Source organism: Amblyraja radiata, chromosome 1 (assembly GCF_010909765.2).
Source record: "Amblyraja radiata isolate CabotCenter1 chromosome 1, sAmbRad1.1.pri, whole genome shotgun sequence".
NCBI classification, from domain to species: Eukaryota; Metazoa; Chordata; class Chondrichthyes; order Rajiformes; family Rajidae; genus Amblyraja; species Amblyraja radiata.
This window is the reverse complement of record NC_045956.1, coordinates 115,931,351-115,956,869: the sequence shown is the minus strand read 5'-3', so window position 1 is coordinate 115,956,869 and position 25,519 is coordinate 115,931,351. Positions and strand designations below refer to the sequence as shown.

At 40.9% G+C, this 25,519-nt stretch overlaps 1 protein-coding gene across 3 annotated transcripts in view; it reads left to right on the top strand.

Annotated features, from left to right (window-relative positions):
- The window catches only part of mtus1 (microtubule associated scaffold protein 1), a 148,950-nt gene that overhangs the window by 56,351 nt on the left and 67,080 nt on the right, over positions 1-25,519 (top strand). For all 3 annotated transcript variants that reach the window (XM_033029476.1, XM_033029459.1, XM_033029467.1), the window contains exons 4-6: positions 3,834-4,037; positions 7,452-7,577; positions 11,465-11,557. In XM_033029476.1, the coding sequence (XP_032885367.1) occupies positions 3,834-4,037; positions 7,452-7,577; positions 11,465-11,557 (423 nt within the window). The remainder of the gene's footprint in view (positions 1-3,833; positions 4,038-7,451; positions 7,578-11,464; positions 11,558-25,519) is intronic.

Genomic DNA, 25,519 nt, shown 5'->3' with positions numbered 1-25,519 from the left:
GGACGAGAGGGTGTGAGCTATAGGGAGAGGTTGAGTAGGCTGGGTCTCTATTCCATGGAGCGCTGGATAAGGGGTGATCTTATAGAGGTGTATACGATCATGAGAGGAATAGATCGGACAGATACAGAGTCTTTTGCCCAGAGTAGTGAAATCTGTAGTGGAGTAGGGATGGCAGTGGAACAACAATGGCAGGTATCTCTGGGAATAATACAGAAGATGCAGGATCAGTTCATTCCAAAGAGGAAGAAAGATTCCAAGGGGAGTAAAGGAGCGACTGGCTGACAAGGGACACCAGGAACAGTATAAAAATCAAAGAGAAGAAGTACAACGTAGCAAAGATGAGCGGGAAGCAAGAGGATTGGGTAATGTTTATAGACCAACAGAAGATAACTAAAAATGCAATACGGGAAGAAAAGATGAGGTACGAAGGTAAACTAGACAAGAATATAAAGGGGTATAGTAAAAGCTTCTTTAGGTATGTGAAGAGGAAAAAATTGTTAAGACCAAAGTTAAACCCTTGAAGACTGAAAAAGTGAATTTATTATGGGGAACAAGGAAATGGCAGATGAGTTGAACAGGTATTTTGGATCCGTCTTCACTAAGGAGGACACAAACAATCTTCCTGATATACTAGTGGCCAGAGGATCTGGAGCGACGGACCAACCACAGGCAAATGGGACTAGTGTAGCTGGGACATTGTTGGCCGGTGTGGGCAAGTTGGGGTCAAAGGGCCTGTTTCCACACTATATCACTATGACTATGACTTTATGATTATGACTGTTAGAAAAATGAATATTCATACTGCTGGGTTGTAAGCTGCCCAAGCAAAATATGAGGTGCTGTTCCACCAATTTGCATTTGGCTTCACTCTGACAATGGAGGTCCAGCACAGACGTCAGTGTGGGAATTGGATGGGTCAATTCTATTTTTGCCATGGAGAAAGAAATGAAGACAAGGGAACTTTGGACAATTAATGGGGATATCTTGAGGACCGTCTGTATTATGGCTGAAGAGACACTGAAGTCCAAAGGCATAAGAAGTCAAGTGAGGGCAGGCCCTACACCGTGAATGGAAGGCTGCTGGAGAGTGTTGTAAAGCAGAGGGATCTTGGAGTGCAGGTACACAAGTCCCTGTAAGTACAATCACAAGTAGATATGGTGGCCAATAATGCTTTTGGTGATTTGGCCTTCATCAGTCAGGGTATGGAGTATAGAAGTTGCTATTTTGTATTGCAGTTGTACAAGAGATTGGTGAAGCCACAATAGTGTGTTTAATTTTGGTCACCTTGCTGTGGGAAGCTTGCCATTAAGCTGGAAAGATTGCATTACTTCAAGAAGGGGAATCGAGAATCATAGGACAGAAGTTTAATGTGAGAGGTAAGGTTTGGATCCTGAAGGGCAACTTTATCCACACGGGGTAAGTGGAAAGTGCTGCAAGAGGAGGTTGTTGAGGCAGGTATTATAATGACATTTGGACATGTATATGGATAGGAAAGGTTAAGAGGGATATGAGCCAAACATGGGCAGGTGGGACTAATTTAGATGGGGCATCTTGGTGGGCATGGGCAACTTGGGCCAAAGGGCCTGATTCAGTCCTATATCACTCTAATCTGGTGATCTATCAGTGTTTCTGAATCCATGAGTGTGTTTTGCAGAATAATTTCACTGGAATTTTAATATGGAATCAATCGACTTGAGAGTTTAACATATTTCTGGTTAATGGAACACAGCTCCTTATAAATGAAGGAAATTGTTTCTGTAATTTTACAGCTATGAATTTGCTTCCCATACATAAATTAATTCCTATCGTTGCAGTACTTGGCATTGCCAGGGAGTGGCGTGAAATTACTTATTGAAAGATGAAGGAAACATGACGTTTTGTACCACAGTGAATGCTTATGCTGTTGTATTTGCCAGGCATAAATATTAAATGTCCTGTACTTTTTCCACATTCTTGATGTATTGATGATAAATGGATTTTGAGCATTAAGCTGATTTTGCAGCTAGCATTGCAGAACGTAATAGAATGCTTTTGTCAATCTCAGATATGGAGATCATTGCCATGGTTACTCACATAATGCTTGTTCCCTCTGCATGCTTAAAAGACGCGTCAATGAAATTCACAAAGGACAATTCATTAAAGGAACACTTCCTTGGAATTTAATGGTACACAATATTTAGGGTATTGTACACCATTTTAAAATTGAATATTTCTAAATCTAGTGCTATTTATATTCATTTCCTGACTAAAACTTGTATCTGTCAAAATTGTTTGGTAGAACTGGATAATAAATTTGTTACTTGCTGGTGATGCATTTGAAATGAACAACAGTTCAGCCAGGAGAACATTTACCTGAATTTCCATGTTTCAAGATTCTATGGCCAATTTTATGGAATAAATAAAATAAAATGGGTGTCTGGATATGTAGAGTAGAAAATGGGGGTTGTTGTGAACTTGCTACCTCCTGGTTGCAGTATTAAAACATGAAGTTTGGTGACTACTGACTACTGAGAAGCCATGAATTTAACACTTGTTATAGAAGCAGGTGTTTTAAGATTTAACCATGGCATTATAGTTTAATTTGTAGATGGCTATCACATTTTCTGATGGAGTGCCTCAAAGCTTTATAGTGAGAATTCCAGAAATGTTGTGTTATGTTGTTTGCTCCTCCTGTGCCTTCAGTGATTCCAGTAACTTTGTCCTAGTTTATTTGATTGAAACCTGGTCTAATTTGTCAAATTAGTGAGATTTTTGCATTTATGTATGAGTCTGCAAACAGATCACAATTTCCTTTCGGACGATGTACTATTTTTTATCATATTATCGAGGACTTTCATATCAATTAATTACTTAAATCAAGGAAGATAGTGTGAGATTATTCCAGTTTTTAATATTAAGGATAACAATATGAATTAAGTAGATGGATTTAGATATTACTTGGCATCTCTTTCTAAGAGGATAACATTCTGACTATGCAAGGAATGTAATATTGAATTAAGGATGAACAATTGCTAAAATTAGTGTATTCAAATAGAAGTAATGAAAATCAAGTGGAAAAATTCCCCAATGTTAAATCATTAGTAAAACCGTGCTGCAGTAACTCAGTAGGTCAGGCAGACTTGAACAGGTGTTGTTTCAAGTCTGGACCCTTCAGACTTGTAAAGCTACCATATGTCCTCCAGAGATGCTGCCCGATCCACTGAGTTACTCCAGCACTTATTGTTTCGTTCAAGAATCCAGCATCTGCAGTACTTGTCAAATTGAGTTTTCATTATGGGAATTAATGGAAGGAATGCAAACAAATAAATATACGTTTGAAGATGTTTTGTCCAATTTGGTGTAGCCCTAGACTTTTGGAATTTGATTTCAAAATGGGCAGAGCTTAAACTGAGCATGGGTTGATCATAGCATTTGATTTTGTGTTTTGCACTGCGTTATATCAATCTCTGAAAAACAGAGATGGAATTTTATGTCTAAATTTAGATATTGTTGTCGTAAATCCATCAGGCTTCGTTGTTTGAGTTTAGTTTATTGTCATGTGTACCGAGGTACCGAGGCTTTTGCATGCTAACCAGTCAGCGGAAAGACAATACATGATTACAATTGAGCCTTTCGGTGTACAGATAGATGATAAAGGGAATAACATTTAGTGCAAGATGAAGTCCAGAAAAGTCTGATCAAAGATAATCCAAAGGTCTCCAATGTCGTAGATAGCAGCTCAGGGCTGCTCTCTAGTTGGTAGAATGGGTTGGTTACCTGACTGCATTTTGGGCAAAATCTTGAAGATGACGTTTAAACTTCTTGCAGTTTACACTTTTTTATTCTTCCTCCAGATGAACACAAGGTTGCTTCAAATAACACAAAACCAAGGCTTGGATCAATTAAAGCCACTCCAAACTTGGGCGGTAAAACAGTGAAAGGCACCTTCAACTCTAAGCTGCCCATTCCAACTTCTGGATTAAAACGAGTCAACAGCCTGTCATCAAACAGCAGTGGTGTGTCAGTTCACAGTGTTCGGAGCACTTACAGTAGTAAAGGCAAGTATCTTGTGCCCTACGTATTGGAAAAAATACTTTGAAATTTAGCAATGTCCATAGCTTTTGATTTTTCTGCAGGAAATTCATAATCATCATAATCATGTTTTATTAGCCAAGTATGTTTTGCAACAGACGAGGAATTTCATTTGCCATACAGTCATACCAATAAAAAGCAACAGAACAAACAAAATATATTTTAACAAACATCCACCACAGTGACTCCTCCACATTCCTCACTGTGATGGAAGGCGAAAAAAAAGTTCAATCTCTTCCCTTCTCGTTCTCCCACGGTCGGGGACCTCGAGCCCTCCATTGACGGGATGATCATGGCTCCCGTAGTTGGCAGTGTTTGGGGCCCTCCCGTTGGGGCAATCAAGCTCCCGCACCGGGGTGGGGGGGGGGATCTCAGCTCTCCCGTGCCGGGCGATTTGACCCCAAATCGGGGCTGGTCGAAATCTTCTGCATCATATGGAGCTTCCCGACATCGGTCTCTACCCGAGACTGCGAGCTCCTCGATGGTGAAATCCCAGGCAATGAATAGGCTCTGATGGTATGTCCACAGCCCCGCAGTGGGGCTCAAAATCAGTCCCGAACAAGGCCTCCAGCTCCATGTTGTTTGGCCGTAGAGCGACCGGAGATACAATCCGGAATACAATCGCATCTCCGGCGATCGGAGAGATTGAAAAAACATTTTCCCCCTACATAAAACAAACTAGAGAACATTAACACAAACTTTTAAAACACAATAAAAATAACAAAAAAAAACTAGACAGAGACTGTTGGCGAGGCGGCCATCATGCAGTGCCCCCTGGTGCCAAGATTTTAACAATTGTTACAATATTGCAATTTTTTATGTTTATATCTTGAAATGCATTGATTCTTGGCACTAATTTTTAATACATGGACAAGACTGTGGAACTTAAGTAATGCAGACATAAACTTGCTATAGCACAAATCTTTAAACTGGAAAAAGCAAATGGTCTATCCAAACTTACAGACAATTCATTCTGCAAAAATATTAATTCGAATTGATCCATCTCTGAAGCTATTGCTAATTTAGGATTACCTAAAATAAAGTGGAATTGAATTGTGTTGCCTCAGTTTCAAGCAGATTTAAAATAACATTCAACACTGGGGCACTGATGGTAAATAATCAAAAGGAACAGTGGGCCAAATAGCTTCTGTACTTTAATAGATTGCGATATAGTACTTGATCAACGTTGCAGATAGCTCTACATTTGATAATGTAATTCGTGTTGCCTAATGAAATACGCATCTGCCTGGAGTGTCAGATGACGTTTGCTGTCAAGTTAATGTATTTAATTGTTTGACAGTGTCCAGCTGAAATGGAGAAGGATTTCATGAAATTAATTGTTTCCTGGTGTCACTGGTTTAAATGCTCATGTCTACTGTGCTGTAAGAATGAACAGCTTTCTACAGCAGCACCCTGGAACAAAGGCTATCTAACTAGTGTGTGTGTATAGGAGTGATTCAGTGCTCTCCAACAAAAATATTAAAATACGCATGAAAATATTCACAAAGTGTGCACTATACAAATCTGCATCATTTCAATTCGTGGCTCTGCAAATAAACAACAGGAATGCAGCATAAATGCGTGTGAATGCAATTTTTCGGCGAAGGAAGCTTGTATTCTACATGCTGCTTCTTTGTTTCCATTTTTTGATTGGCCATCTCTTTGTGCGTGTGTAGCTGGAGCACAGCACACAGGCATGCCGAGCAAATTACTTTATTTCCACTCTATTTCACTGAGGGGCAGCGCAGGAGATGGCAGCATGAGCAAGGGTGAAATGTTATTTCTGCGACTGCTTGATTTTGGACTATTTCAATGACTGTATCAGGAGGACTTCGAAGCTGCACTCATACGACTTTTTCTCCACATATTTTCTCCAATTCGACACTCATGCCTCCCAACACTTCAGGAAGTCGCAGTGATGTCATGTTTGTGACCTTTCTATTAATTGGATCTTATAGTTTCTGTATTGTTCCTTTGTTAGCAGTCTTCATTGCTCGACCTAAATACCAGCATTTCAAAAGTAAGTCATCAGTCTTTTTTTTCTTAATGTGTTCTCTGAACCATTGGTAGTTTGAATTGTGAATTTTACATGCTAAAATGAAGTCTTGGCACAGCTGCAAGATGGGAGACAAACAGCAGTACAAAGGCAGATGCATTCTTGTGTGATGGGAGAGAAAAATATTACTACATCAGCGGATGGATTCCACCGGGACCAGTTAATTTAGTGATGTCAATAGTGGCGATTGAATTGAAGCCCTTAAGGCAGTTAAGCAAAAATAAACATCATTTTATTTCTGGTTATTCTGAGCAATGCACACAAGCCACAGCAGGTGACAGAAATGTGTGAAATGCTTACTGCACGAATACTCCAATACAGAGCAAAAGGCTTATGGTTGCAGGGTAAACAAGCAATGCTCTCATTCCAGCAAAGAAGTATTAAGCTTTTGTGGATTAAATCTGTGCGAAGCTTATTGCAAAATAAAAAATAAAAAAATAAAAAAATAAAAAATCCAAGCTAATTTCATCAAATGGGAGGTACTTCATGGCAGAATGATTTCTGATCTTTGACATCCAGAATGATGCCCTGGTACTGCCTCCTCACATGACCTGTACTTCTGCAGCAATAGCTGCTTCCATTTGTGGCACTATTTCATCCATAGTACCGAAATGAAAATTGTTAAACTGTGCCTTGGGTCAAGTCTATAGCTATCACTTGTCTGGTACATTTTCTAAATCAATTTGCATGATACCATTCTGTTTTAGGGTAACGGGGCATGCAAAACAATTATTTGAACAAGATGAGATAAGGTAGATGTATTGAGAAGGTAGTCATTTTTAACAGCTTGTGTACAACACAAGCTGATTTTTTTCAATTGAATATACTGGAGGTTTGAAGTGGGTAAATCCTGCCCTTATAAATGAAATGCAATCCAACTTCGGATCAAAATGTACTGTGATGCTTAAGTGGCTATACAGTAGTTTGTGCAAAATAAATGTCCCCCTGTGACTTTGCACAACGGGCATGTGTCTGTTGCCACGCAACTGTTAAATTTTGAAGCTTGAACAATATTAGTTCAGCTCGGTTTATTGTCACTTGTTCCGAGGTACAGTGAAAAGCTTCTGTTGAATGCCAACCTGTCAGCAGAAAGGGAATACATGATTACAGTTGATCCATTTACAAGGTATAGATACATGATATGTATCATGTATTATGGTGGTATATTTATAACAAATGGATGGATGGTCTTTGGGGAAGTTTCTTCAATCCCTGTATGTCCACTTGATTGAGGATGTCACATGTGTACAGGTACAAAGTGTGTATAATTGTAAACAAAAATAGCTCGATGCTTCAACAGACATACTTTTTCTCTCTCCATCAGCTACAGTTGCTTCAGTTCATCGCGGGGATGGTTCAAGGGAACGCATACGCTCTGCATGTGCCAATCATATTCAAAAACAGTCTTTTTCGGTGATAAAGGCTGCATCCGTTAAGTCCCCATGCAAAGGTAGAAATGCTTTGAACGTAGTTGAAATATACTTTAGTTTTGTGTTCAAAATGCACTCTCCTGTACGTGACTTGAATTTCAGCATCTGGTGGAACAATTTGCTTTGTAGTGTTAGATCTGAATGTTGCCACCCTGTGTATGCGTTTGTGGTACTGAAGTAAAATTGCACATCACTTTTACTGGGATTCTTTCATGATAACTATCGGTGAGTGTGACAAATTTCTTATTGGTAGCTCGCAAGTAACGTGGCCTGTAAACAGCTCCACTGGTTAAGAATTGAAACAAGCTCTCTTTTAATTTGACACAAATGACTTGGACCATTCTAAGATTTATGCATTTAGTTAAGTTCTGCCATGCACATGAAAACTGTTGTATTTTTACTTGACCACTCCTATTGCCACAGGCTTGTGGTAATAAATAACGATTGCTAGTTATGGTTTACTTTTCCTTCCTTTGAGTAATTATTCCAGGAATCAATGTTTTAATTTCTAGAGTTGGGTGTTTAAAAAGCCAATGATTCAAGATTCAAGATACATTTAATTGTCACATGTGCCAGATGGCACAGTGAAATGAGATTCCCATACAGCCATACAATAAAAAAATTTAAAAATAAATTTTAAAAAATGATATTTCATCACTAGATACAAGTCGCTGCAGTTGCTTGTTTACAAAAGAAGACTGTGCTTGAGTAACTCAGCAGGACTGAGTTTGAGGAAGGGCACTGACCCCCAACTTCACCTCTCCTTGTTCTCTGCGGATGCTGCCTGACCCGCCAAGTTACTCCAGCACTGTCAATATTTGGCCACTGACCCAAATAAAATGGCAGGCTTTTTATGGATTGTTTCATATTCTGGCCTGATTAATCCAAAGGGGTTCTATAGATGCACAGATTCTGTGTTGCATTGAATGAAGCCATCTTTAAAGATTTATTACTGGATCAATTTATCATAGCTGAATTTTAATTTGTTCCTGGACATTCGTGTGTGTTTATAACTACCAATCCCATAATGTTGAAGTAAAGGCAGGATAATGCTGGGAGCACTCTAGCCAGGCAGCATATGTGGAAAGAGAACAATTTGGTCCATGACACTTAATCAAAACGGGGAAAGACAAAGGGTCTATCTTGTCATATTTCTAGCAACTGCAAGGCTTTATCCTTTTAGACTCTTCTAATTTAGGATTAAAACGATGTAGGGGCACATACAATAGCAAACCACAGTTTTTAAAAAACAGGAGGGAAATGGACAGGTGACTTCAGGATGATGACAACACGAGGAATGGCCGATACTGATTAACAATTGCTGTATCATCTTGAGGGGCAAAATGCTGGAGTAAATCAGCAGGTCAGGCAGCATCTCTGGAGAGCATGGATCGGTGACATTTTGGGTGGGGGAGCCTTGTGCAGTTCCTTGTGCCAACCAACATCAGGAATTCCTGGTATCGAAGGGTTGTGAGCAGAAACATCGCCTACTCGTGTTCTCCAGAGATGCTGCCTGATCTGCTGAGTTACTCCAGCATTTTGCCCCTCAAGATGATACCTGACCCATTGTGCTCCACCAGCAGGTTGTGTTTGCTCATGACACCAGCAGCTGTGAACAAAACTGTAAAAGGAATAGATCGGGAGGATGCTCAGCCTCTTGCACATAGTAGGGGAATCGAGAACCAAAGGACATAGGTTTAAGGTGAGGTGAGCGGGGGGAAAGATTTGATAGGAACCTGAGGGGTAATATTTGCCTCGCAAAGGAGGAGGTAGTTGAAGCAGGTACTATTGTAACGTTTAAGAAACATTTAGACCGTCACATGGATAGGACTGGTTTAGAGGGATATGAGCCAAACAAGGCAGGTGGGACGAGTGTAGATAAGGCATGTTGGTTCGTGTGGGCAGGTTGTGTTGAAGGATCTGTTTCCACGCTGTCTGACTATGTGCAATCTTTTGTTTCTTATTTGTAAACTATAGTCTGACAAAGAAATTGGCTTATTTTAAGTTCTGAAACTGAAGAGAAGTCAAACTTCGCAATTTCCACAATGTGCCGTGATTGTATCCTTAAGATCAATCACATTTCAAGTTCAAGTGAGTTTATTGTCATGTGTCCCTGTATAGGACAATGAAATTCTTGCTTTGCTTAAGCACACAGAAAATAGTAGGCATTTACTACAAAACAGATAAATGTGTCCATATACCATGATATAAATATATACACACATGAATTAATAAACTGGTAGTGCAAATAACAGAAAGTGGTTGCTAATAATCAGAGTTTTGTCCGAGCCAGGTTTAATAGCCTGACGGCTGAGGGGAAGTAGCTATTCCTGAACCTGGTTGTTGCAGTCTGCAGGCTCCTGTACCTTCTACCTGAAGGTAGCAGGGAGATGAGTGTGTGGCCAGGATGGTGAGGGTCTTTGATGATACTGCCAGCCTTTTTGAGGCAGCGACTGCGATAAATCCCCTCGATGGAAGGAAGGTCAGAGCCGATGATGGACTGGGCAGTGTTTACGACTTTTTGTAGTCTTTTCCTCTCCAGGGCGCTCAAATTTCCGAACCAAGCCACGATGCAACCGGTCAGCATGCTCTCGACTGTGCACCTGTAGAAGTTAGAGAGAGTCTTCCTGGACAATCCGACTCTCCGTAATCTTCTCAGGAAGTAGAGGCGCTGATGAGCTTTTTTGATAATTGCGTTAGTGTTCTCGGACCAGGAAAGATCTTCAGAGATGTGCACCCCCAGGAATTTGAAGTTCTTGACCCTTTCAACCATCGACCCATTGATATAAATGGGGCTGTGGGTCCCCCTCCTACTCCTTCCAAAGTCCACAATCAGTTCCTTGGTTTTGCTGGTGTTGAGGGCCAGGTTATTGCGCTGGCACCATATGGACAGTTGCTCGATCTCTCTTCTGTACTCTGACTCATCCCCATCAGTGATACGCCCCACAATAGTGGTGTCGTCAGCGAACTTGATGATGGAGTTCGCACTGTGGTTCGCTACGCAGTCATGGGTATAGAGTGAGTACAGCAGGGGGCTGAGCACGCAGCCTTGAGGTGCTCCCGTGGTGCTGATTGTTATTGAGGCTGACACATTTCCACCAATACGAACAGACTGTGGTCTGTGGACGAGGAAGTCGAGGATCCAGTTGCAGAGGGATGCGCAGAGACCCAGTTCTGCGAGTTTGGTAACCAGTTTGGAGGGGATGATTGTGTTAAATGCCGAGCTGTAATCAATGAATAACAGCCTGACATATGAGTTTTTGTTGTCCAAGTGGTCCAGTGCGGAGTGGAGGGCCAGCGAGATTGCATCCACCGTTGATCTGTTGTGGCGGTATGCGAACTGCAGTGGGTCCAGGTTTTTGTCGATGTAGGAGTTGATTTGCTCCATGATCAACCTCTCAAAGCACTTCATCACCACCGGCGTTAGTGCTACTGGTCGATAGTCATTGAGGCACGTCACCTTACTCTTCTTGGGCACCGGTATAATTGATGCCCTTTTAAAGCAGGTGGGGACCTCAGACCTCAGAAGTGAGAGGTTGAAAATGTCCGTAAAAACTCCCGCCAGTTGGTCCGCACAGGTTTTTAGAACACGGCCGGGTATACCATTCATATTGATCTTCATATAAAAGAACTTTTGTAAAAAGCTTCATGTAAAGGGCCATTATTTGGAGGCAAAACTTCCAAGTGTTGTTCTGTCAGGAATGTGCTTTTCAGTAATATAAAAGGGCTTTGTTCCTTAATCTACTGTTTAACAGAAATTCAAATAAATCTTCCAATGCAGAAAGCTCGTTCCAATTGTGTTGAACTGTTTTTGTGTAGAGCTTAGAAAAACTCTTGCACATTTTTGTCTTGACCATTAATTTATCAGTGAGGCTTAATTTTACAAACTATTCTCTTAAATTTATAGGACCATGGAGAAACGGGAACACTCCAAGCCAGGTTCTTTCAGGATCTGTTCCAAGGTCTGCAAGACAGTTGACTACTTCAAGCAAGCTAAAAGGTAACTTCAACATCACTGTCTGTTTCAGCTGCCAGCTTCATTAGCCATTGATGCAGCTGTCACTTTTATTCATTCCACCAATCTTTAGTTTATGATGGGTTGGAGATTATCTTAAGACATTGTGTGATTAAGTTAAGGAATTCAGTTTTTCCTTGGTTTGTTGCCTTCTGATTACCTGCAATTTAAGCACAATCTTGCTTGGCACAATCTGGTAAAACCTCAATCTGAAAGAGTACCAAATGCGTAGCTGAGATCGTGGGTTGTCTGTCAAAAGCAAGCTGATGCACCTGAAACTCAACACAATCTGTTTGCTATCTAATTTGGTTTCATGTATGAACTGGTTTGAAATCTGTTTGGACGGGTTTGATTTCATTCTGTCAAGGGCAATTTGAGGGAAATGTAATCTGTTTTTCTCTCCTCCTTGCCAAAAGGGTGGCCTTGTCCACTGTGGCCTTGTGATAGCTCTCTAACACAAAGTAGATCATGGGTTTAAGGTCCACTTCCCAAGGACTGCTTGACACTTATGATTTCACATGATTACTTTCAAATCCATGAGCTTGTAATTTGATGCAAACTAGAACAACCACAGGCCTTTGACAAGAACTTGTAGTGCTTCTCTTATTTTGTATTTTAAAGGATTACACTTGAACCTGCTACGATGCCAACATTAATGCACCAAATTGGGATAGTCTGCAAGAAGCTAAAGAGTAGCTTAAAAATTAGGGAGAGTTCCACAGCTTGGGCACCTGGTGTGGTTGGCAGAATTGAACTGTTCAAAGTAAGAGTCCAAGAACTAAGAATTGTTCTGAGATTTGTATGGTCAGCTGATAATAAACAGAGTGTAATATGATTGTTAGGTGTTAAAAGTAGAACTTGGAGCTATGGGGCATGTGCTAATGTGGGCAGCAGAGGTGTAGAAAAAGGAAAATGATAGGCCAGTTTTATTTAATGTGACGTCTGCTGTATAAATAGATCATGTGGTTTTTGAGTCTGGTGTAACAGATGGAAGTTGGTGGCAATGATGGAACACAGATAAGACCTGAAGCTCTGCTTGGGGTATTATGAAGGGGTTTTGTTCAGCTTCAATTACCAGGCAGAGGGAGCGTTGATTTGAGTAAGCTTTTAATAAAGGCCAAGAAAGATGTAATGTAATTTTTTTTAAATAAATCTTAGTGCTTGGGGCTCATTGTTCACTTTAGATAAGTTGATTCTGATGAGTTTAGATAACTTTGGAGTGACACCTACACTGTGAAACTTGAGAGAATAATGTCATAGAATTACACAGTATGAAAAAGGGCCTTTGTCCATGTCAACTAAGCTGGTTTTCGGGGTTAGTCCCACAAAGGTGAAATTGTTCTGAGTAGTGATGCCTGAGATTTAATTTTTTAAATCACAATGCTTATTAAAAAAATTGTATAAAAATTTCCCATTTTTATACAATTCCTAAAAATCACAGACTAAAAGGGTATGTAATGCAACAAAATCAAGTTGTAAATTGCATGGGTATTTTCAATAATTTGTCAGATTCCTAATCTAAGACTTTGCCTCCATCACAGTGAGGATGTGCTTGGTGAACTCACTGTGGTGGATGTTTAATTTGTGTTTATTGTATGTTTTGTTATTATTGATTCTGTGTATGACTGCAGGCAACATAATTTCGTTCAGACCGAAAGGTCTGAATGACAATAAAGGATCTATCTAATCCTTCATTCAGCCTGTTGTAGGTATTGAATAAAACCTATGACCTGATTCCATTTAGTCTGCAACATTTTGATAGCATGACTATGGATTCGGTAGATACTCTGAATGCTTCCCGACGGGTGGAGGCTGTGGACTGGGAACACTGCCAGAGGCCTTTATCGAGGCACTGCGGTCTCGATGCCTCCTGGATGGCCGTGTGGAAGCCCTGGTCGGGGCCCAGCCGGGGTCTCGCGGGTCGGAAGGAGGAGCCAGGTCTCGCGGGTCGGAGTCCAGAGCGGCCGGCGGAGCCCGTGGCTTGGGCCTGGGTAAGCGCCATGGAGGCCGGTGGTGAAGCCTCGCGACGGCAGCCAAGATGCCTCGTAAGTGGCTGCTATTTGTATACATTGTGTATGCCAGCAAAGTGCCTATAATGTATTCCTTCCTAATCCTATTCCAACTATCTTCCTGAATTATTTTGATTCCTGCGTGTTTAAATACAAGAATAAACAAGTCCCAGGCAGGGTAATCTGGAATCGGTGGTGCCTGCCTCGAAATCAGGGTTGGAAATGGGACGTATATATTATTCTGGGAGTAAATCTTTCCCTCAGGATTATGGATGCTGAGATGCTGCGTAGTTTAAACTTTTAAACTGTAAATCCATCAGTACAGAATTATACTGCTTATTGATGGCAAACTTTTGCGAGTTTCCATCTCATAACATTAAGTGGTGAACTTTTGAAGTCACAAAAACGATTCTGTAGGGATCACACTTGTTGCTGTCAATGGACGTATGTGCTCAGCCACAGTCTTGGTTAAAAAAATGAGATAATGAACACATGACGCAACTGGCAGCAAATTTAAAAGAAACATCAGAAAAATTATATCAACATGTGAACTGAAATGGTGGCATAGAAAAATTGTGTTGATCAGACACCAAGGTATGGACTCCTGGAACCAGAGATCAAGGCTAAAGTGCTGAATACCTTGGTGTTCTTCAAATGAGAGGCTGCTGTGTCAATTATAGCAAAAGGTGCAAATTAGATTTCTAATGGGCTAACTATTGATAGTTAAGGATTAAAGTGGCCTGCGACACTTTAAATCTGGCCCAAAACGTCTCTTATCCATTTTCTCCAGATATGCTGCCTGACCCGCTGAGTTACTCCAGCGTTTTATCTATCTTTGATATAACCAGCATCTGCAGTTTCTTTTTATTACAGTTCAAATATATCTTGTTGCTTGGTGGTACACAAAATTGCTGGAGAAACTCAGCGGGTGCAGCAGCATCTATGGAGCGAAGGAAATAGGCGACGTTTCGGGCCGAAACCCTTCTTCAGATATCTTGTTGCTTGTTGGGAGAAAATAGGAGGTCCTGAACACAATCCGCCAAACAAATAGCCATCAGAGGGTGGTTCCTGTGGGCTAGAAAGTCGCAGTTGGGAGGCAAGCATATAACCACATACCAGAAAATGAGAACCAAAATGGCCACCATGACCCTTTCAGATATTCCTTTTTATTCCCCCATTGTACTCTTCCCACCTTCTTTGTTACTCACACCAGCTTACAGTTTCTTCTTGGCACAAGTAAAGGCTCTTTAGCCTGAAATGTCAACTGTTTCACTTTCCACATATGCTTCCTGACCTTTTTTTTGAGCATTTTTTGTTTATGACTAATAAACAGGTCATTCGCCTTGGAGTGGAGATAGAATTTACAGTCCTGACTTGGCTTGTCAAGGAAAAATACATTTAAAGATAAATTGTCTAAAATAATAGTTTAAGGAAATATATGGGTAAAATCAACATGGCAAATATCGACTTTTAAAGGTGTTTGATAAGATTCCATATTATCGGGTTGACCTCAAAGATTAAAAGGGGCAAAGACAACATAGTTGGTAAACTGATTAGTTGATAAGAAATGGCTTTGTTTTCCAGTCTACTTTGTTGCTTTACAGAGTTCTGCGTTGGAGTAGCTGCCATCCATGATACATATGACTTTGAATTGAATGGGTACAATTTTCAAGTTTGCGCACAACACCAAACTTGGAAGTGTTAAGTGTGAGGAGGATGGTAAAAGTCAAGCTACTAAAATAGATCAAAATAGACTGCAGTCTGAAGGAGGGTCTCGACCCGAAACATTGCCCATTCCTTCTCTCCAGAGATGCTGTCTGTCCCACTGAGTTACTCCAGCATTTTGTGTCTACCTTCAAAATAAATCAATAGTTGGCAACAAATATGCCGAGATGTTGTGCAGAAAGAATGAAAATAGGCTCTCTAAATGGGTGCACAAGAGCAGGTTGAAGTAATAGGTTTTGAGTATGGGGGACAGGTTGAGAATCGAAGCTTAAAATTCAGATCTAAACAACAAGAGCAAGGAAGTTATAACATACCATTATGTAATGCATGACTTGGTCATTGTTGTGAGACAAATGAAACTTTTACGCTACTCGTAATTTACGTAAACTTTATTGAAGTTTTAAGCAACTAATTTCTGTAATACATAACCTCAAAGCATCTGGAAAATATCGCTGATTCCGCAGGCCTCACCGGCCTGAGACCTGGCACATGCGCACACTCTGGAAAGGCCCCGCACATGCACACACTTCAGTATTGTCTAATGCCTAATGCTGCATATTATAACGGATGCAAAAGCTTCAGAGGTTGAAAGATTTTTTAATGCATAGAATGAGGAACTTTAGTTGTGGCTGGACCCCATGGGGAAGGTGAGGTTGCTCTTAATGGAACATGAAATTAAGATACCTGGAAGATATTTAAATCTTTAAATGGTTCAACTATAGAGGCAGTAGATGAAATATTTTTCATTGGAGGAAGGGTTAAGAACTAAAGCTTTTTTGCCGTATCTTCATTCTAAGTTGGGAGGAGAGTTAAGGAAAAGGACCAAAAAGGTAACAATCTCAGGATTACTGCCTGTACCACGCGACAGTGAGAGTAGGAATGGAGCGAGGTGGAGGATAAATGCGTGGCTGAAAGACTGGTGCAGAGGGCAGGGATTCAAGTTTCTGGATCATTGGGACTTCTTTTGGGGAAGGTGGGACCTGTACAGAAAGGATGGGTTGCACTTGAACCCGAGGGGGACCAATATCCTGGCGGGGAAATTTGCAAAGGTCACTGGGGAGACTTTAAACTAGAATGGTTGGGGCGAGGGACTCGAATAGAGAAAGCTAGTAGACAGAATGGGAGGCAGGAAGCAGAAAAGGGAAGCACTCGGACACAAGAGGAGAAAGAAAAAAAAGGAAATAAACAGAGAAGAAGAGACGGGGGGTTTCTTAAATGTGCATATTTTAATGCTAGGAGCATTGTAAGAAAGGTGGATGAGCTTAGAGTCTGGATAGACACCTGGAAGTATGATGTTGTGGCGATCAGTGAAACATGGTTGCAGGAGGGCTGTGATTGGAAACTAAATATTCCAGGATTTTGTTGCTTCAGGTGTGATAGAATTGGAGGGGCAAGAGGTGGAGGTGTTGCATTGCTAGTCAGGGAAGATATTACAGCAGTGCTTTGGCAGGATAGATTGGAGGGCTCATCTAGGGAGGCTATTTGGGTGGAACTGAGAAGTGGGAATGGTGTAGCAACACTTATAGGGGTGTATTAGAGACCGCCAAATGGGGAACGAGAATTGGAAGAGCAAATATGTAAGGAGATAGCAGATATTAGTAGTAAGCACAAGGTAGTGATTGTGGGAGATTTCAACTTTCCACACATAGACTGGGAAACACATTCTGTAAATGGGCTGGATGGTTTGGAGTTTGTAAAATGTGTGCAGGATAGTTTTTTGCAGCAATACATAAAGGTACCTACTAGAGGAGGGGCAGTGCTGGACCTCCTGTTGGGAAATGAGACGGGACAGGTGGCGGAGGTATGCGTTGGGGAGCACTTCGAGTCCAGTGATCACAATACCATTAGTTTCAATATAATTATGGAGAAGGTCAGAACTGGACCTAGGGTTGAGATTTTTGATTGGAGAAAGGCTAACTTTGATGAGATGCGAGATGATTTAAAAGGAGTGGACTGGGACATTTTGTTTTATGGGAAAGATGTAGAAGAGAAATGGTGGACATTTAAAGGGGAAATTTTAAGAGTACAGAATCTTTATGTTCCTGTTCGGTTGAAAGGAAACAGTAAAAATTGGAAAGAGCCCTGGTTTTCAAGGGAAATTGGACATCTTGTTCGGAAAAAGAGGGAGATCTACAATAATTATAGGCAGCATGAAGTAATTGAGGTGCTTGTGGAGTATAAGGAATGTAAAAAGAATCTTAAGAAAGAAATTAGAAAAGCTAAAAGAAGATATGAGGTTGCTTTGGCAAGTAAGGTGAAAGTAAATCCAAAGGGTTTCTACAGCTATATTAATAGCAAAAGGATAACGAGGGATAAAATTGGTCCATTGGAGAAACAGAGTGGGCAGCTATCTGCAGAGCCAAAAGAGATGGGGGAGATATTGAACAATTTCTTTTCTTCGGTATTCACCAAGGAGAAGGATATTGAATTATGTGAGGTAAGGGAAACGAGTAGAGTAGTTATGGATACTATGAGTTTCAAAGTAAAAGAAGTACTGACACTTTTGAAAAATATAAAAGTGGATAAGTCTCCAGGTCCTGACAGGATATTCCCTAGGACATTGAGGGAAGTTAGTGTAGAAATAGCCGGGGCTATGACAGAAATATTTCAAATGTCATTAGAAACGGGAATAGTCCCCGAGGATTGGCGTACTGCGCATGTTGTTCCATTGTTTAAAAAGGGTTCTAAGAGTAAACCTAGCAATTATAGACCTGTTAGTTTGACTTCAGTGGTGGGCAAATTAATGGAAAAGATACTTAGAGATAATATATATAAGCATCTGGATAAACAGGGTCTGATTAGGAACAGTCAACATGGATTTGTGCCTGGAAGGTCATGTTTGACTAATCTTCTTGAATTTTTTGAAGAGGTTACTAGGGAAATTGACGAGGGTAAAGCAGTGGATGTTGTCTATATGGACTTTAGTAAGGCCTTTGACAAGGTTCCTCATGGAAGGTTGGTTAAGAAGGTTAAACTGTTGGGTATAAATGCAGGAATAGCAAGATGGATTCAGCAGTGGCTGAATGGGAGAAGCCAGAGGGTAATGGTGGATGGCTGTTTGTCGGGTTGGAGGCAGGTGACTAGTGGGGTGCCTCGGGGATCTGTGTTGGGTCCTTTGTTGTTTGTCATGTACATCAATGATCTGGATGAAGGGGTGGTAAATTGGATTAGTATGTATGCAGATGATACCAAGATAGGGGGTGTTGTGGATAATGAAGAGGATTTCCAAAGTCTACAGAGTGATTTAGGCCATTTGGAAAAATGGGCTGAAAGATGGCAGATGGAGTTTAATGCTGATAAATGTGAGGTGTTACACCTTGGCAGGACAAATCAAAATAGGACGTACATGATAAATGGTAGGGAATTGAAGAATACAGTTGAACAGAGGGATCTGGGAATAACCGTGCATAGTTCCTTGAAGGTGGAATCTCATATAGATAGGGTGGTAAAGAAAGCTTTTGGTATGCTAGCCTTTATAAATCAGAGCATTGAGTATAGAAGCTGGGATGTAATGTTAAAATTGTACAAGGCATTGGTGAGACCAAATCTGGAGTATGGTGTACAATTTTGGTCGCCCAATTATAGGAAGGATGTCAACAAAATAGAGAGAGTACAGAGGAGATTTACTAGAATGTTGCCTGGGTTTCAACAACTAAGTTACAGAGATAGGTTGAATAAGTTAGGTCTTTATTCTCTGGAGCGCAGAAGGTTAAGGGGGGACTTGATAAAGGTCTTTAAAATGATGAGAGGGATAGACAGAGTTGACGTGATCAAGTTTTTCCCTTTGAGAATAGGGAAGATTCAAACAAGAGGACATGACTTCAGAATTAAGGGACAGAAGTTTAGGGGTAACATGAGGGGGAACTTCTTTACTCAGAGTGGTAGCGGTGTGGAATGAGCTTCCAGTGGAAATGGTGGCGGCAGGTTCGTTGGTGTCATTTAAAAATAAATTGGATAGGCATATGGATGAGAAGGGAATGGAGGGTTATGGTATGAGTGCAGGCAGGTGGGACTAAGGGAAAAAAGTTGTTCGGCACGGACTTGTAGGGCCGAGATGGCCTGTTTCCGTGCTGTAATTGTTATATGGTTATAATTACATAAATAAATTGTTTGGCACAGTAAATGGTAATAGAATGCACTGCTTGGTTGGTACTTTCCTTTAAAAAGGAAACTGGGTTATCTGAAAGGAAGAGATTTGTTGGACTTTCAGTGGGCATGGGCAGAGGATTGAGACTAGCTGGCGAGAATTCTACACTTCCGTTCAAATTGGGTTGTGCTTGTATATAGTCATGATTAACCAATTTAGGCCATTTAGTCAATGCAATCTGATTTGATAATAGGTGCAACATGATTTGTAAATTTGGAAGCATTTGCTAAGGTTGAATTTTGTGAGATCTACTAATTTTCATGTGGCTTTGCTTAACATTTATAGTAAAAAGGTTGAATTCTTCATCTTGATAGCTGCTGTGAACTAAGTATAGTTGGATCATTGTGCCTTGGGCAAGAATACTCATTGTTAAATGTACAGTTAATAGTGATGACAGACCAAGTTGGATTACTTTGACAAGGTTGGGTTACATTAAAGAATTGACCCACCCATCCCATGTGTACAGGTTTGAGGCTGAACTGGGTGTAGGCATTTTTCAGTGTTCATTGGTCAGGTGCACTCATGTTTAACGTCAGGGATTTTAGATCTAGTTTCTTGCGAATTTTTGGGCTTGGTGCTCCTGGATATTCCGTGCTGAATGTGCTCTGTATTAGAATGTACATGATTAGTTTTAAATATTGACTCGAAAGGTATTCAATCTTCATTATTAGTAATGAGATTTGTTTTAATCTGTTTCAAATTTCATTTGGGTAAAGAGAAATAACTAGGAAGTGGAGGGTTGGGGATGGGAAGGCTTGACTGGATTCTGCAATTATTCAGATGTAAAAATGAGCCGGTATATGGTTGCCAGATGTAATTGGACCACAACTGCAGTATTGGAAGGTAAGGAGTTAAAAATGTAATCATGATATGTTTTCTATAAGTTTGTCTAAACTTTGTATAATAGTTGTGATGAGAAGCAGTTTTTCGATCAATATATAGTTGGCCATAAGTCAATTTACTAAAAGTGCAATTTTCCTGTGGTCTACTTCACTGAACTAATATAGTATTTTAGGTATTGTCATACACGCAAAAATGTTATCAGTTAGAATTAAAACTGTCAAATGAGTTGTAATTGCAGTCTATAAGTTTCTGCTATTTCTATAAATCAAGTTATTTAAATCAAGCCATCAAGCTGTTTACATGCTACTGCAGTTACGTGAAATTCTGTATTCTCTGTTACATAAACTGACATTGCTTGTAATTGTAACTACTGAATTATGAAATTAATTTAACGCTATGTGTGAAGAATTCAGTGTTGAAGTATCGGCAGTGTTCCTTCATGATATCCGTTTATAATTTTGAGCGTTAGGAGGTGTGGGAGTCAGAACATCTGAAGTATATTCTGTATTTTAAGGTAAAACTTCAAATTTCTTTAATTCAAACAGTGGCATAGCTTGTATTTAAAGCATTCTTAAATGTTTGATACAGGGAATTTGGTGATGCCCATAGGATTAAACTGTTATCTCAATACAAGGAATATTGTGGAGAAAGCATATGAACTTGGAGCCTAGATTGGTACTTGAGAATGATTTTGAGCTTGGAAGTAAGGAAGGTGTAAGCACTCAAATAGGCTTATAATATAGGCCTCCCAATAGCAAGTAAGAGATGGAGGAACGGATGTACAGATAGATAAATGAAAGATGCCGAAGCAACCGTGATGTCTTAATGTATGATTTAAACTTCCCCAATATTGAGTGGGACTTGCTCAGTATCAAAGGCTCCGAGAGGCAGAATTTGAGAGATGTATCCATGAGGGTTTCTTGATACATTATGTGGATAGTTGAATGTGATAAGGAACATACTGGACCTTGGGTTGGGAAATGAGACTGGCCAGGTGACTGGTGTTACAGAGGAAGAGCATATTGAGGATGGTGGTCATAGCTCCAGGTTTTTTAATTGTTTTGAACAGGGAGAAGGCCAGACTTTTCGGGAAGGTTTTAAATTGGAGTAAGACAAACTACAACTTTGTCGGAGCACAGGAGGTTACACTGGAAGCATTTACTGAGTCATCCACATCTGGTTCAGAACTTGCATGTTGCAGTAAGGAGAGAGGATTAGGATGGCAAAATAATGGAACTTTGGATGACCAAAGAGGTTGTAAATGTGGTCAAAAAGATGAAGTGCATTCAAGGTTTAAGAGAATGTCCTTGATGGAATATGAAAAAATGCAGAAGGAACTCGAGTGGGCAATTAGAAGGGCCAAAAGGGGCAACAAAATGACTTTAGCAACTTAGATTAAATAACATTCCAAAGATTGTTGTACCTATATTAAAACCGAGAGGGTACCCAGGAAGAAGGGAGGATCACTTGAGGATAAAGGAGGGCATTTGTGCTTAGACTACGGGGATGCATGCAAGGTACGAAACGAGGAACTGCAGATGCTGGTTTGCACAAAAGGGCGCACAGTGCTGGAGTAACTCAGCAGATGAGGCAGATCTCTGGAGATCATGGGTAGGTGACATTTGGGGTTTGGATTACTTTGCATCTGTATTCACCAAGATGGAGGACCGTGAGATCAGCGTGTAGAATACTAATAGGCAAGGGCAGTTTGAGATTAAGAGTCGGGAGGGTGTCATTTTCATGTCTCAAAATAGAATTGTTGGGGCTTTGGAAGAGCATTAAGATGGTTAAATCCCCAGATAGACAATGCTGGAGTAACTCAGCAGGACAGGCAGCATCTCTGGAGAGAAGGAATTGATGATGTTTCGGGTCTAGACCCTTCAGTCTGAATCCTCAGGACGTGTTGGGATCCAAGGTCATTGTGAGACCAGAAGAGATTGCAGAAGCTTTGACAAAGATCTTTGTATCTTCTCTAGCTACAGATGAGCACCTAGAGCACTGGAGAGTATTTAATGTTCCTTTATTTAAGAAGGAAAGTAGAGATTACAGGAGCCTGGCTGTGGGTGGAGGATATCTTCATTTTCCATTTTCATACAACAACAGTCTTTAGGCTTTGTAAATACAAATGGTAGAAATATGAATAAAACAATGCTGATAGTACCTCTGTTCAGTTGCTTCTGGGAAGAGAGAGTAAATGTTTTAAGTTGAAGATTCCCCAGAACATGTAAATTTTGGCAGCGCGACTCACCCGTTGCAGCGGCCCCTACAGCCTGTCTGTCTTTTTTTTTATTTTTTGTCTAGTTAAATGTAGTGTTTGGTGTTTTTTAACACTGGTTTTAAATGTGTATATGTGGCGGGAGGGGGGGGGGGGGGAAGGGGGAAACCGTTTAAAATCTCTTCCCTGTCTGGGAGACCCGACCTTTTCCCTGTCGGGTCTCCGTTGTCGTTGGGGCCTCGCACCGTGGAGCGGCCTCCAACCTGAACGACCAGGGGACTCGGGAGACTGCGGAGCAGCGGACTACTCACCATCGTGGGGCTGGCCGGCCTCGGAGCGTGGGGAGCGGTGGTGACTCGCTGCTGCGACTCGACTCCTGGGGCTCGGAGGCTCCAGCAACGCAGCCGCAGGTCCGGTGGACTGGGACATCGGGAGCTCGCGGGTCCGGGGGGAGAGAGAGACCGCTTCCCGGAGCTCCCGCAACGCAACTTCTCCAGCCCGTGTCACGGGGTTGGAACGACCCGGAGCGGGGTTATACATCGCCCGGCACGGCTTCATGGCCGTGGGACATTCCAGCGCCCGCCGGGGGCTCCAACTTCGAGACTTCTAGACTGGGAGCGGGGCCGTAAATCGCCCGGCACGGCCTAAAATGGCCGTGGGACTTATCATCGCCTGCCTGGGGCTTCGACATCGGGAGAGACATGGAGAACAGGGGAGAGAAAAGACTTTGCCTTCCATCACAGTGGGTTCACTGTGATGGATGTTTGTGTGAACTAAATTGTATGTATGTCTAGGAATTGTCTTTGTTTGTATGGCTGTGGAAACAGAATTTCATTTGAGCCTCAATGACAATAAATTGTATTGTATTGTATTGTAGATAAAAAACAAGCTTGGTTTGTGTTTAAGGGTGGAGGAGAGAACAAAGTACATCTCCGATGGGTTTGCCTTTGGGGATCTGGTTGACGGATTAATCAGGGCAGTTAGGAACACGAATGGGAAAATGAAATAGAGCTGCAGAACATGTTTAACAAGTCAGGATATCCTAACAAAATGAGCCAGTATCACGTGGACTTGTCTGCTCAGATGCAGAGTTGTCTAAAGTTGTACAATTTGAGTCTGGGAAAGTGAAACAGTGATCACGGTGATAAGGGAATATGAAGACTGAGGCCATAGACCAGCAAATCGTGGAGATGCATATCAAATTAAGAAAAACTGAAACAATTCATTTTGGAAAGGTAGAACATCGCAGGTAATGTGAAGTAAAGATTACTATATTGGTGAGTCAATTGAGCATATCGTTTCTGAACGTTTTTTTGAAAGTGGTGGTTTTAATCTTGAAAACGTGTTGAATACAGAAGGCAAAATGGCAAAAATGCTTAAACAAGCAATGTTTAAGTATTGCCTGTATTAGGAATCTCTTGGTTTGTGTCAAATTTAGTGCATCAATTTAAGTTTAATTGGAAAAGGGTACAGTGCCAAGGACGTGGGTCTTCAGTTCTTCTGGGTCCTCCAAAAATATTCCAAATTTAAACTGGAGGTGGCGGAGGGTGGACTTAAGCAAAAAAGGGTTCTTAGAAAAGAAGAGCTACCTTAAATTTAGTTGCGTCTAGTTGAGTATGTTAGGGTGAAGACTATTCCATGCTTTAATTGTGCGGGGAAGAATGAATTGCTGTACACATCTGTCTTGGTAGCTGGTATCTCAAATTGGATCGAATGCCCGTGTCTGCTCCTAATAGGTTTGGGTTTGGTGTAGGTTTGGTAATCTATGTCGAGCTGATCATTTAACATTTTGTAAAAACAGGTCAAGCGGTGAGCTTTGATTTGAAAGGTGAGCTTTGGGATTCTATAAACCCATAGAATCATGGTCAAACGGATGCAATGCAAGTTGATACTTGATCCAAGTTCTTGATTCAAAGTACTTCATTCTAAATGCCAAGGCTTTCAGCACTTCATGAACTAGCAAAACAGTTTAATTTTGTGATACCAGTAGTCAGTTGTAAAATTCTTCTTTGCCTGTAATTATCATGAAAAACTTAATTGTATTTTTTAAACATTTGATATTTGCCTCTTTCAAATTGAGATTTCAGTTAATGAATTAAACCAGTAATCTGGAATTCTACATTTTAAATTCACATTATTTAAACACCTTGTGTATGTGTGTGTGTATGTATGTATATATTTGTATGTATATGTGTATGTATATATGTATATATTTATTTATATTACAAGGATGACCTATGTGATATTTATATATATATGTGTGTGTGTGTGTGTCATCCTTGTGTAGAATTCATTAGAGGATTGACCTTTCTTCCAGCCTTGCCTCTGACTAACTGGAACCAATTCTTGCTTTCTGATCCTTGTCAATCCAGTTATTATACTGCATGCCTGGCTGGCCTCGTATTTCACCTTTACATAGAGCAGAATCAATAGCTAGCTGACCAAGCCATCCCCTTGAGCCTACAGTGTCAGTATATATGGAAATACTGATGATCCAACCTAATCATTTTGTACCTTTCCTCTCCAGCTCTTGTGCCTTTCCAGCTCTAGACCTCTCAGATCTTGGCTTTCCGTTTCGGTGACCTGTGCTTTCTCCCCATGTTTTCATCAGCTACCTTACTTACCTCTAGATTCTGGCACCGCAATACATGTGAACTGGGGAACCCAATTCATATGCAGCAATGTTCCCGATGTGGCCTCCTTTACATCGGTGAGACTAAATGTAGACGAGGTGACCACCTCAATTGCACTTTGTCCACCAAAACCTGTTGAGTCTCCTGGTTACCAACCATTCTAACCCCTCTTCTCATTCTCCATCCCAGGGTACTTAAGGAATTGGCTCTAGAAATTGTGGATGCATTGGTGATCATTTTCCAATGTTCTATAGATTCAGGATCAATTCCTGTCGCTTGGAGGGTAGCTAATGTTATCCCACTTTTTAAGAGAGAGAAATCAGGGAATTATAGACCAGTTAGCCTGACATCGCTGGTGGGGAAGATGCTGGAGTC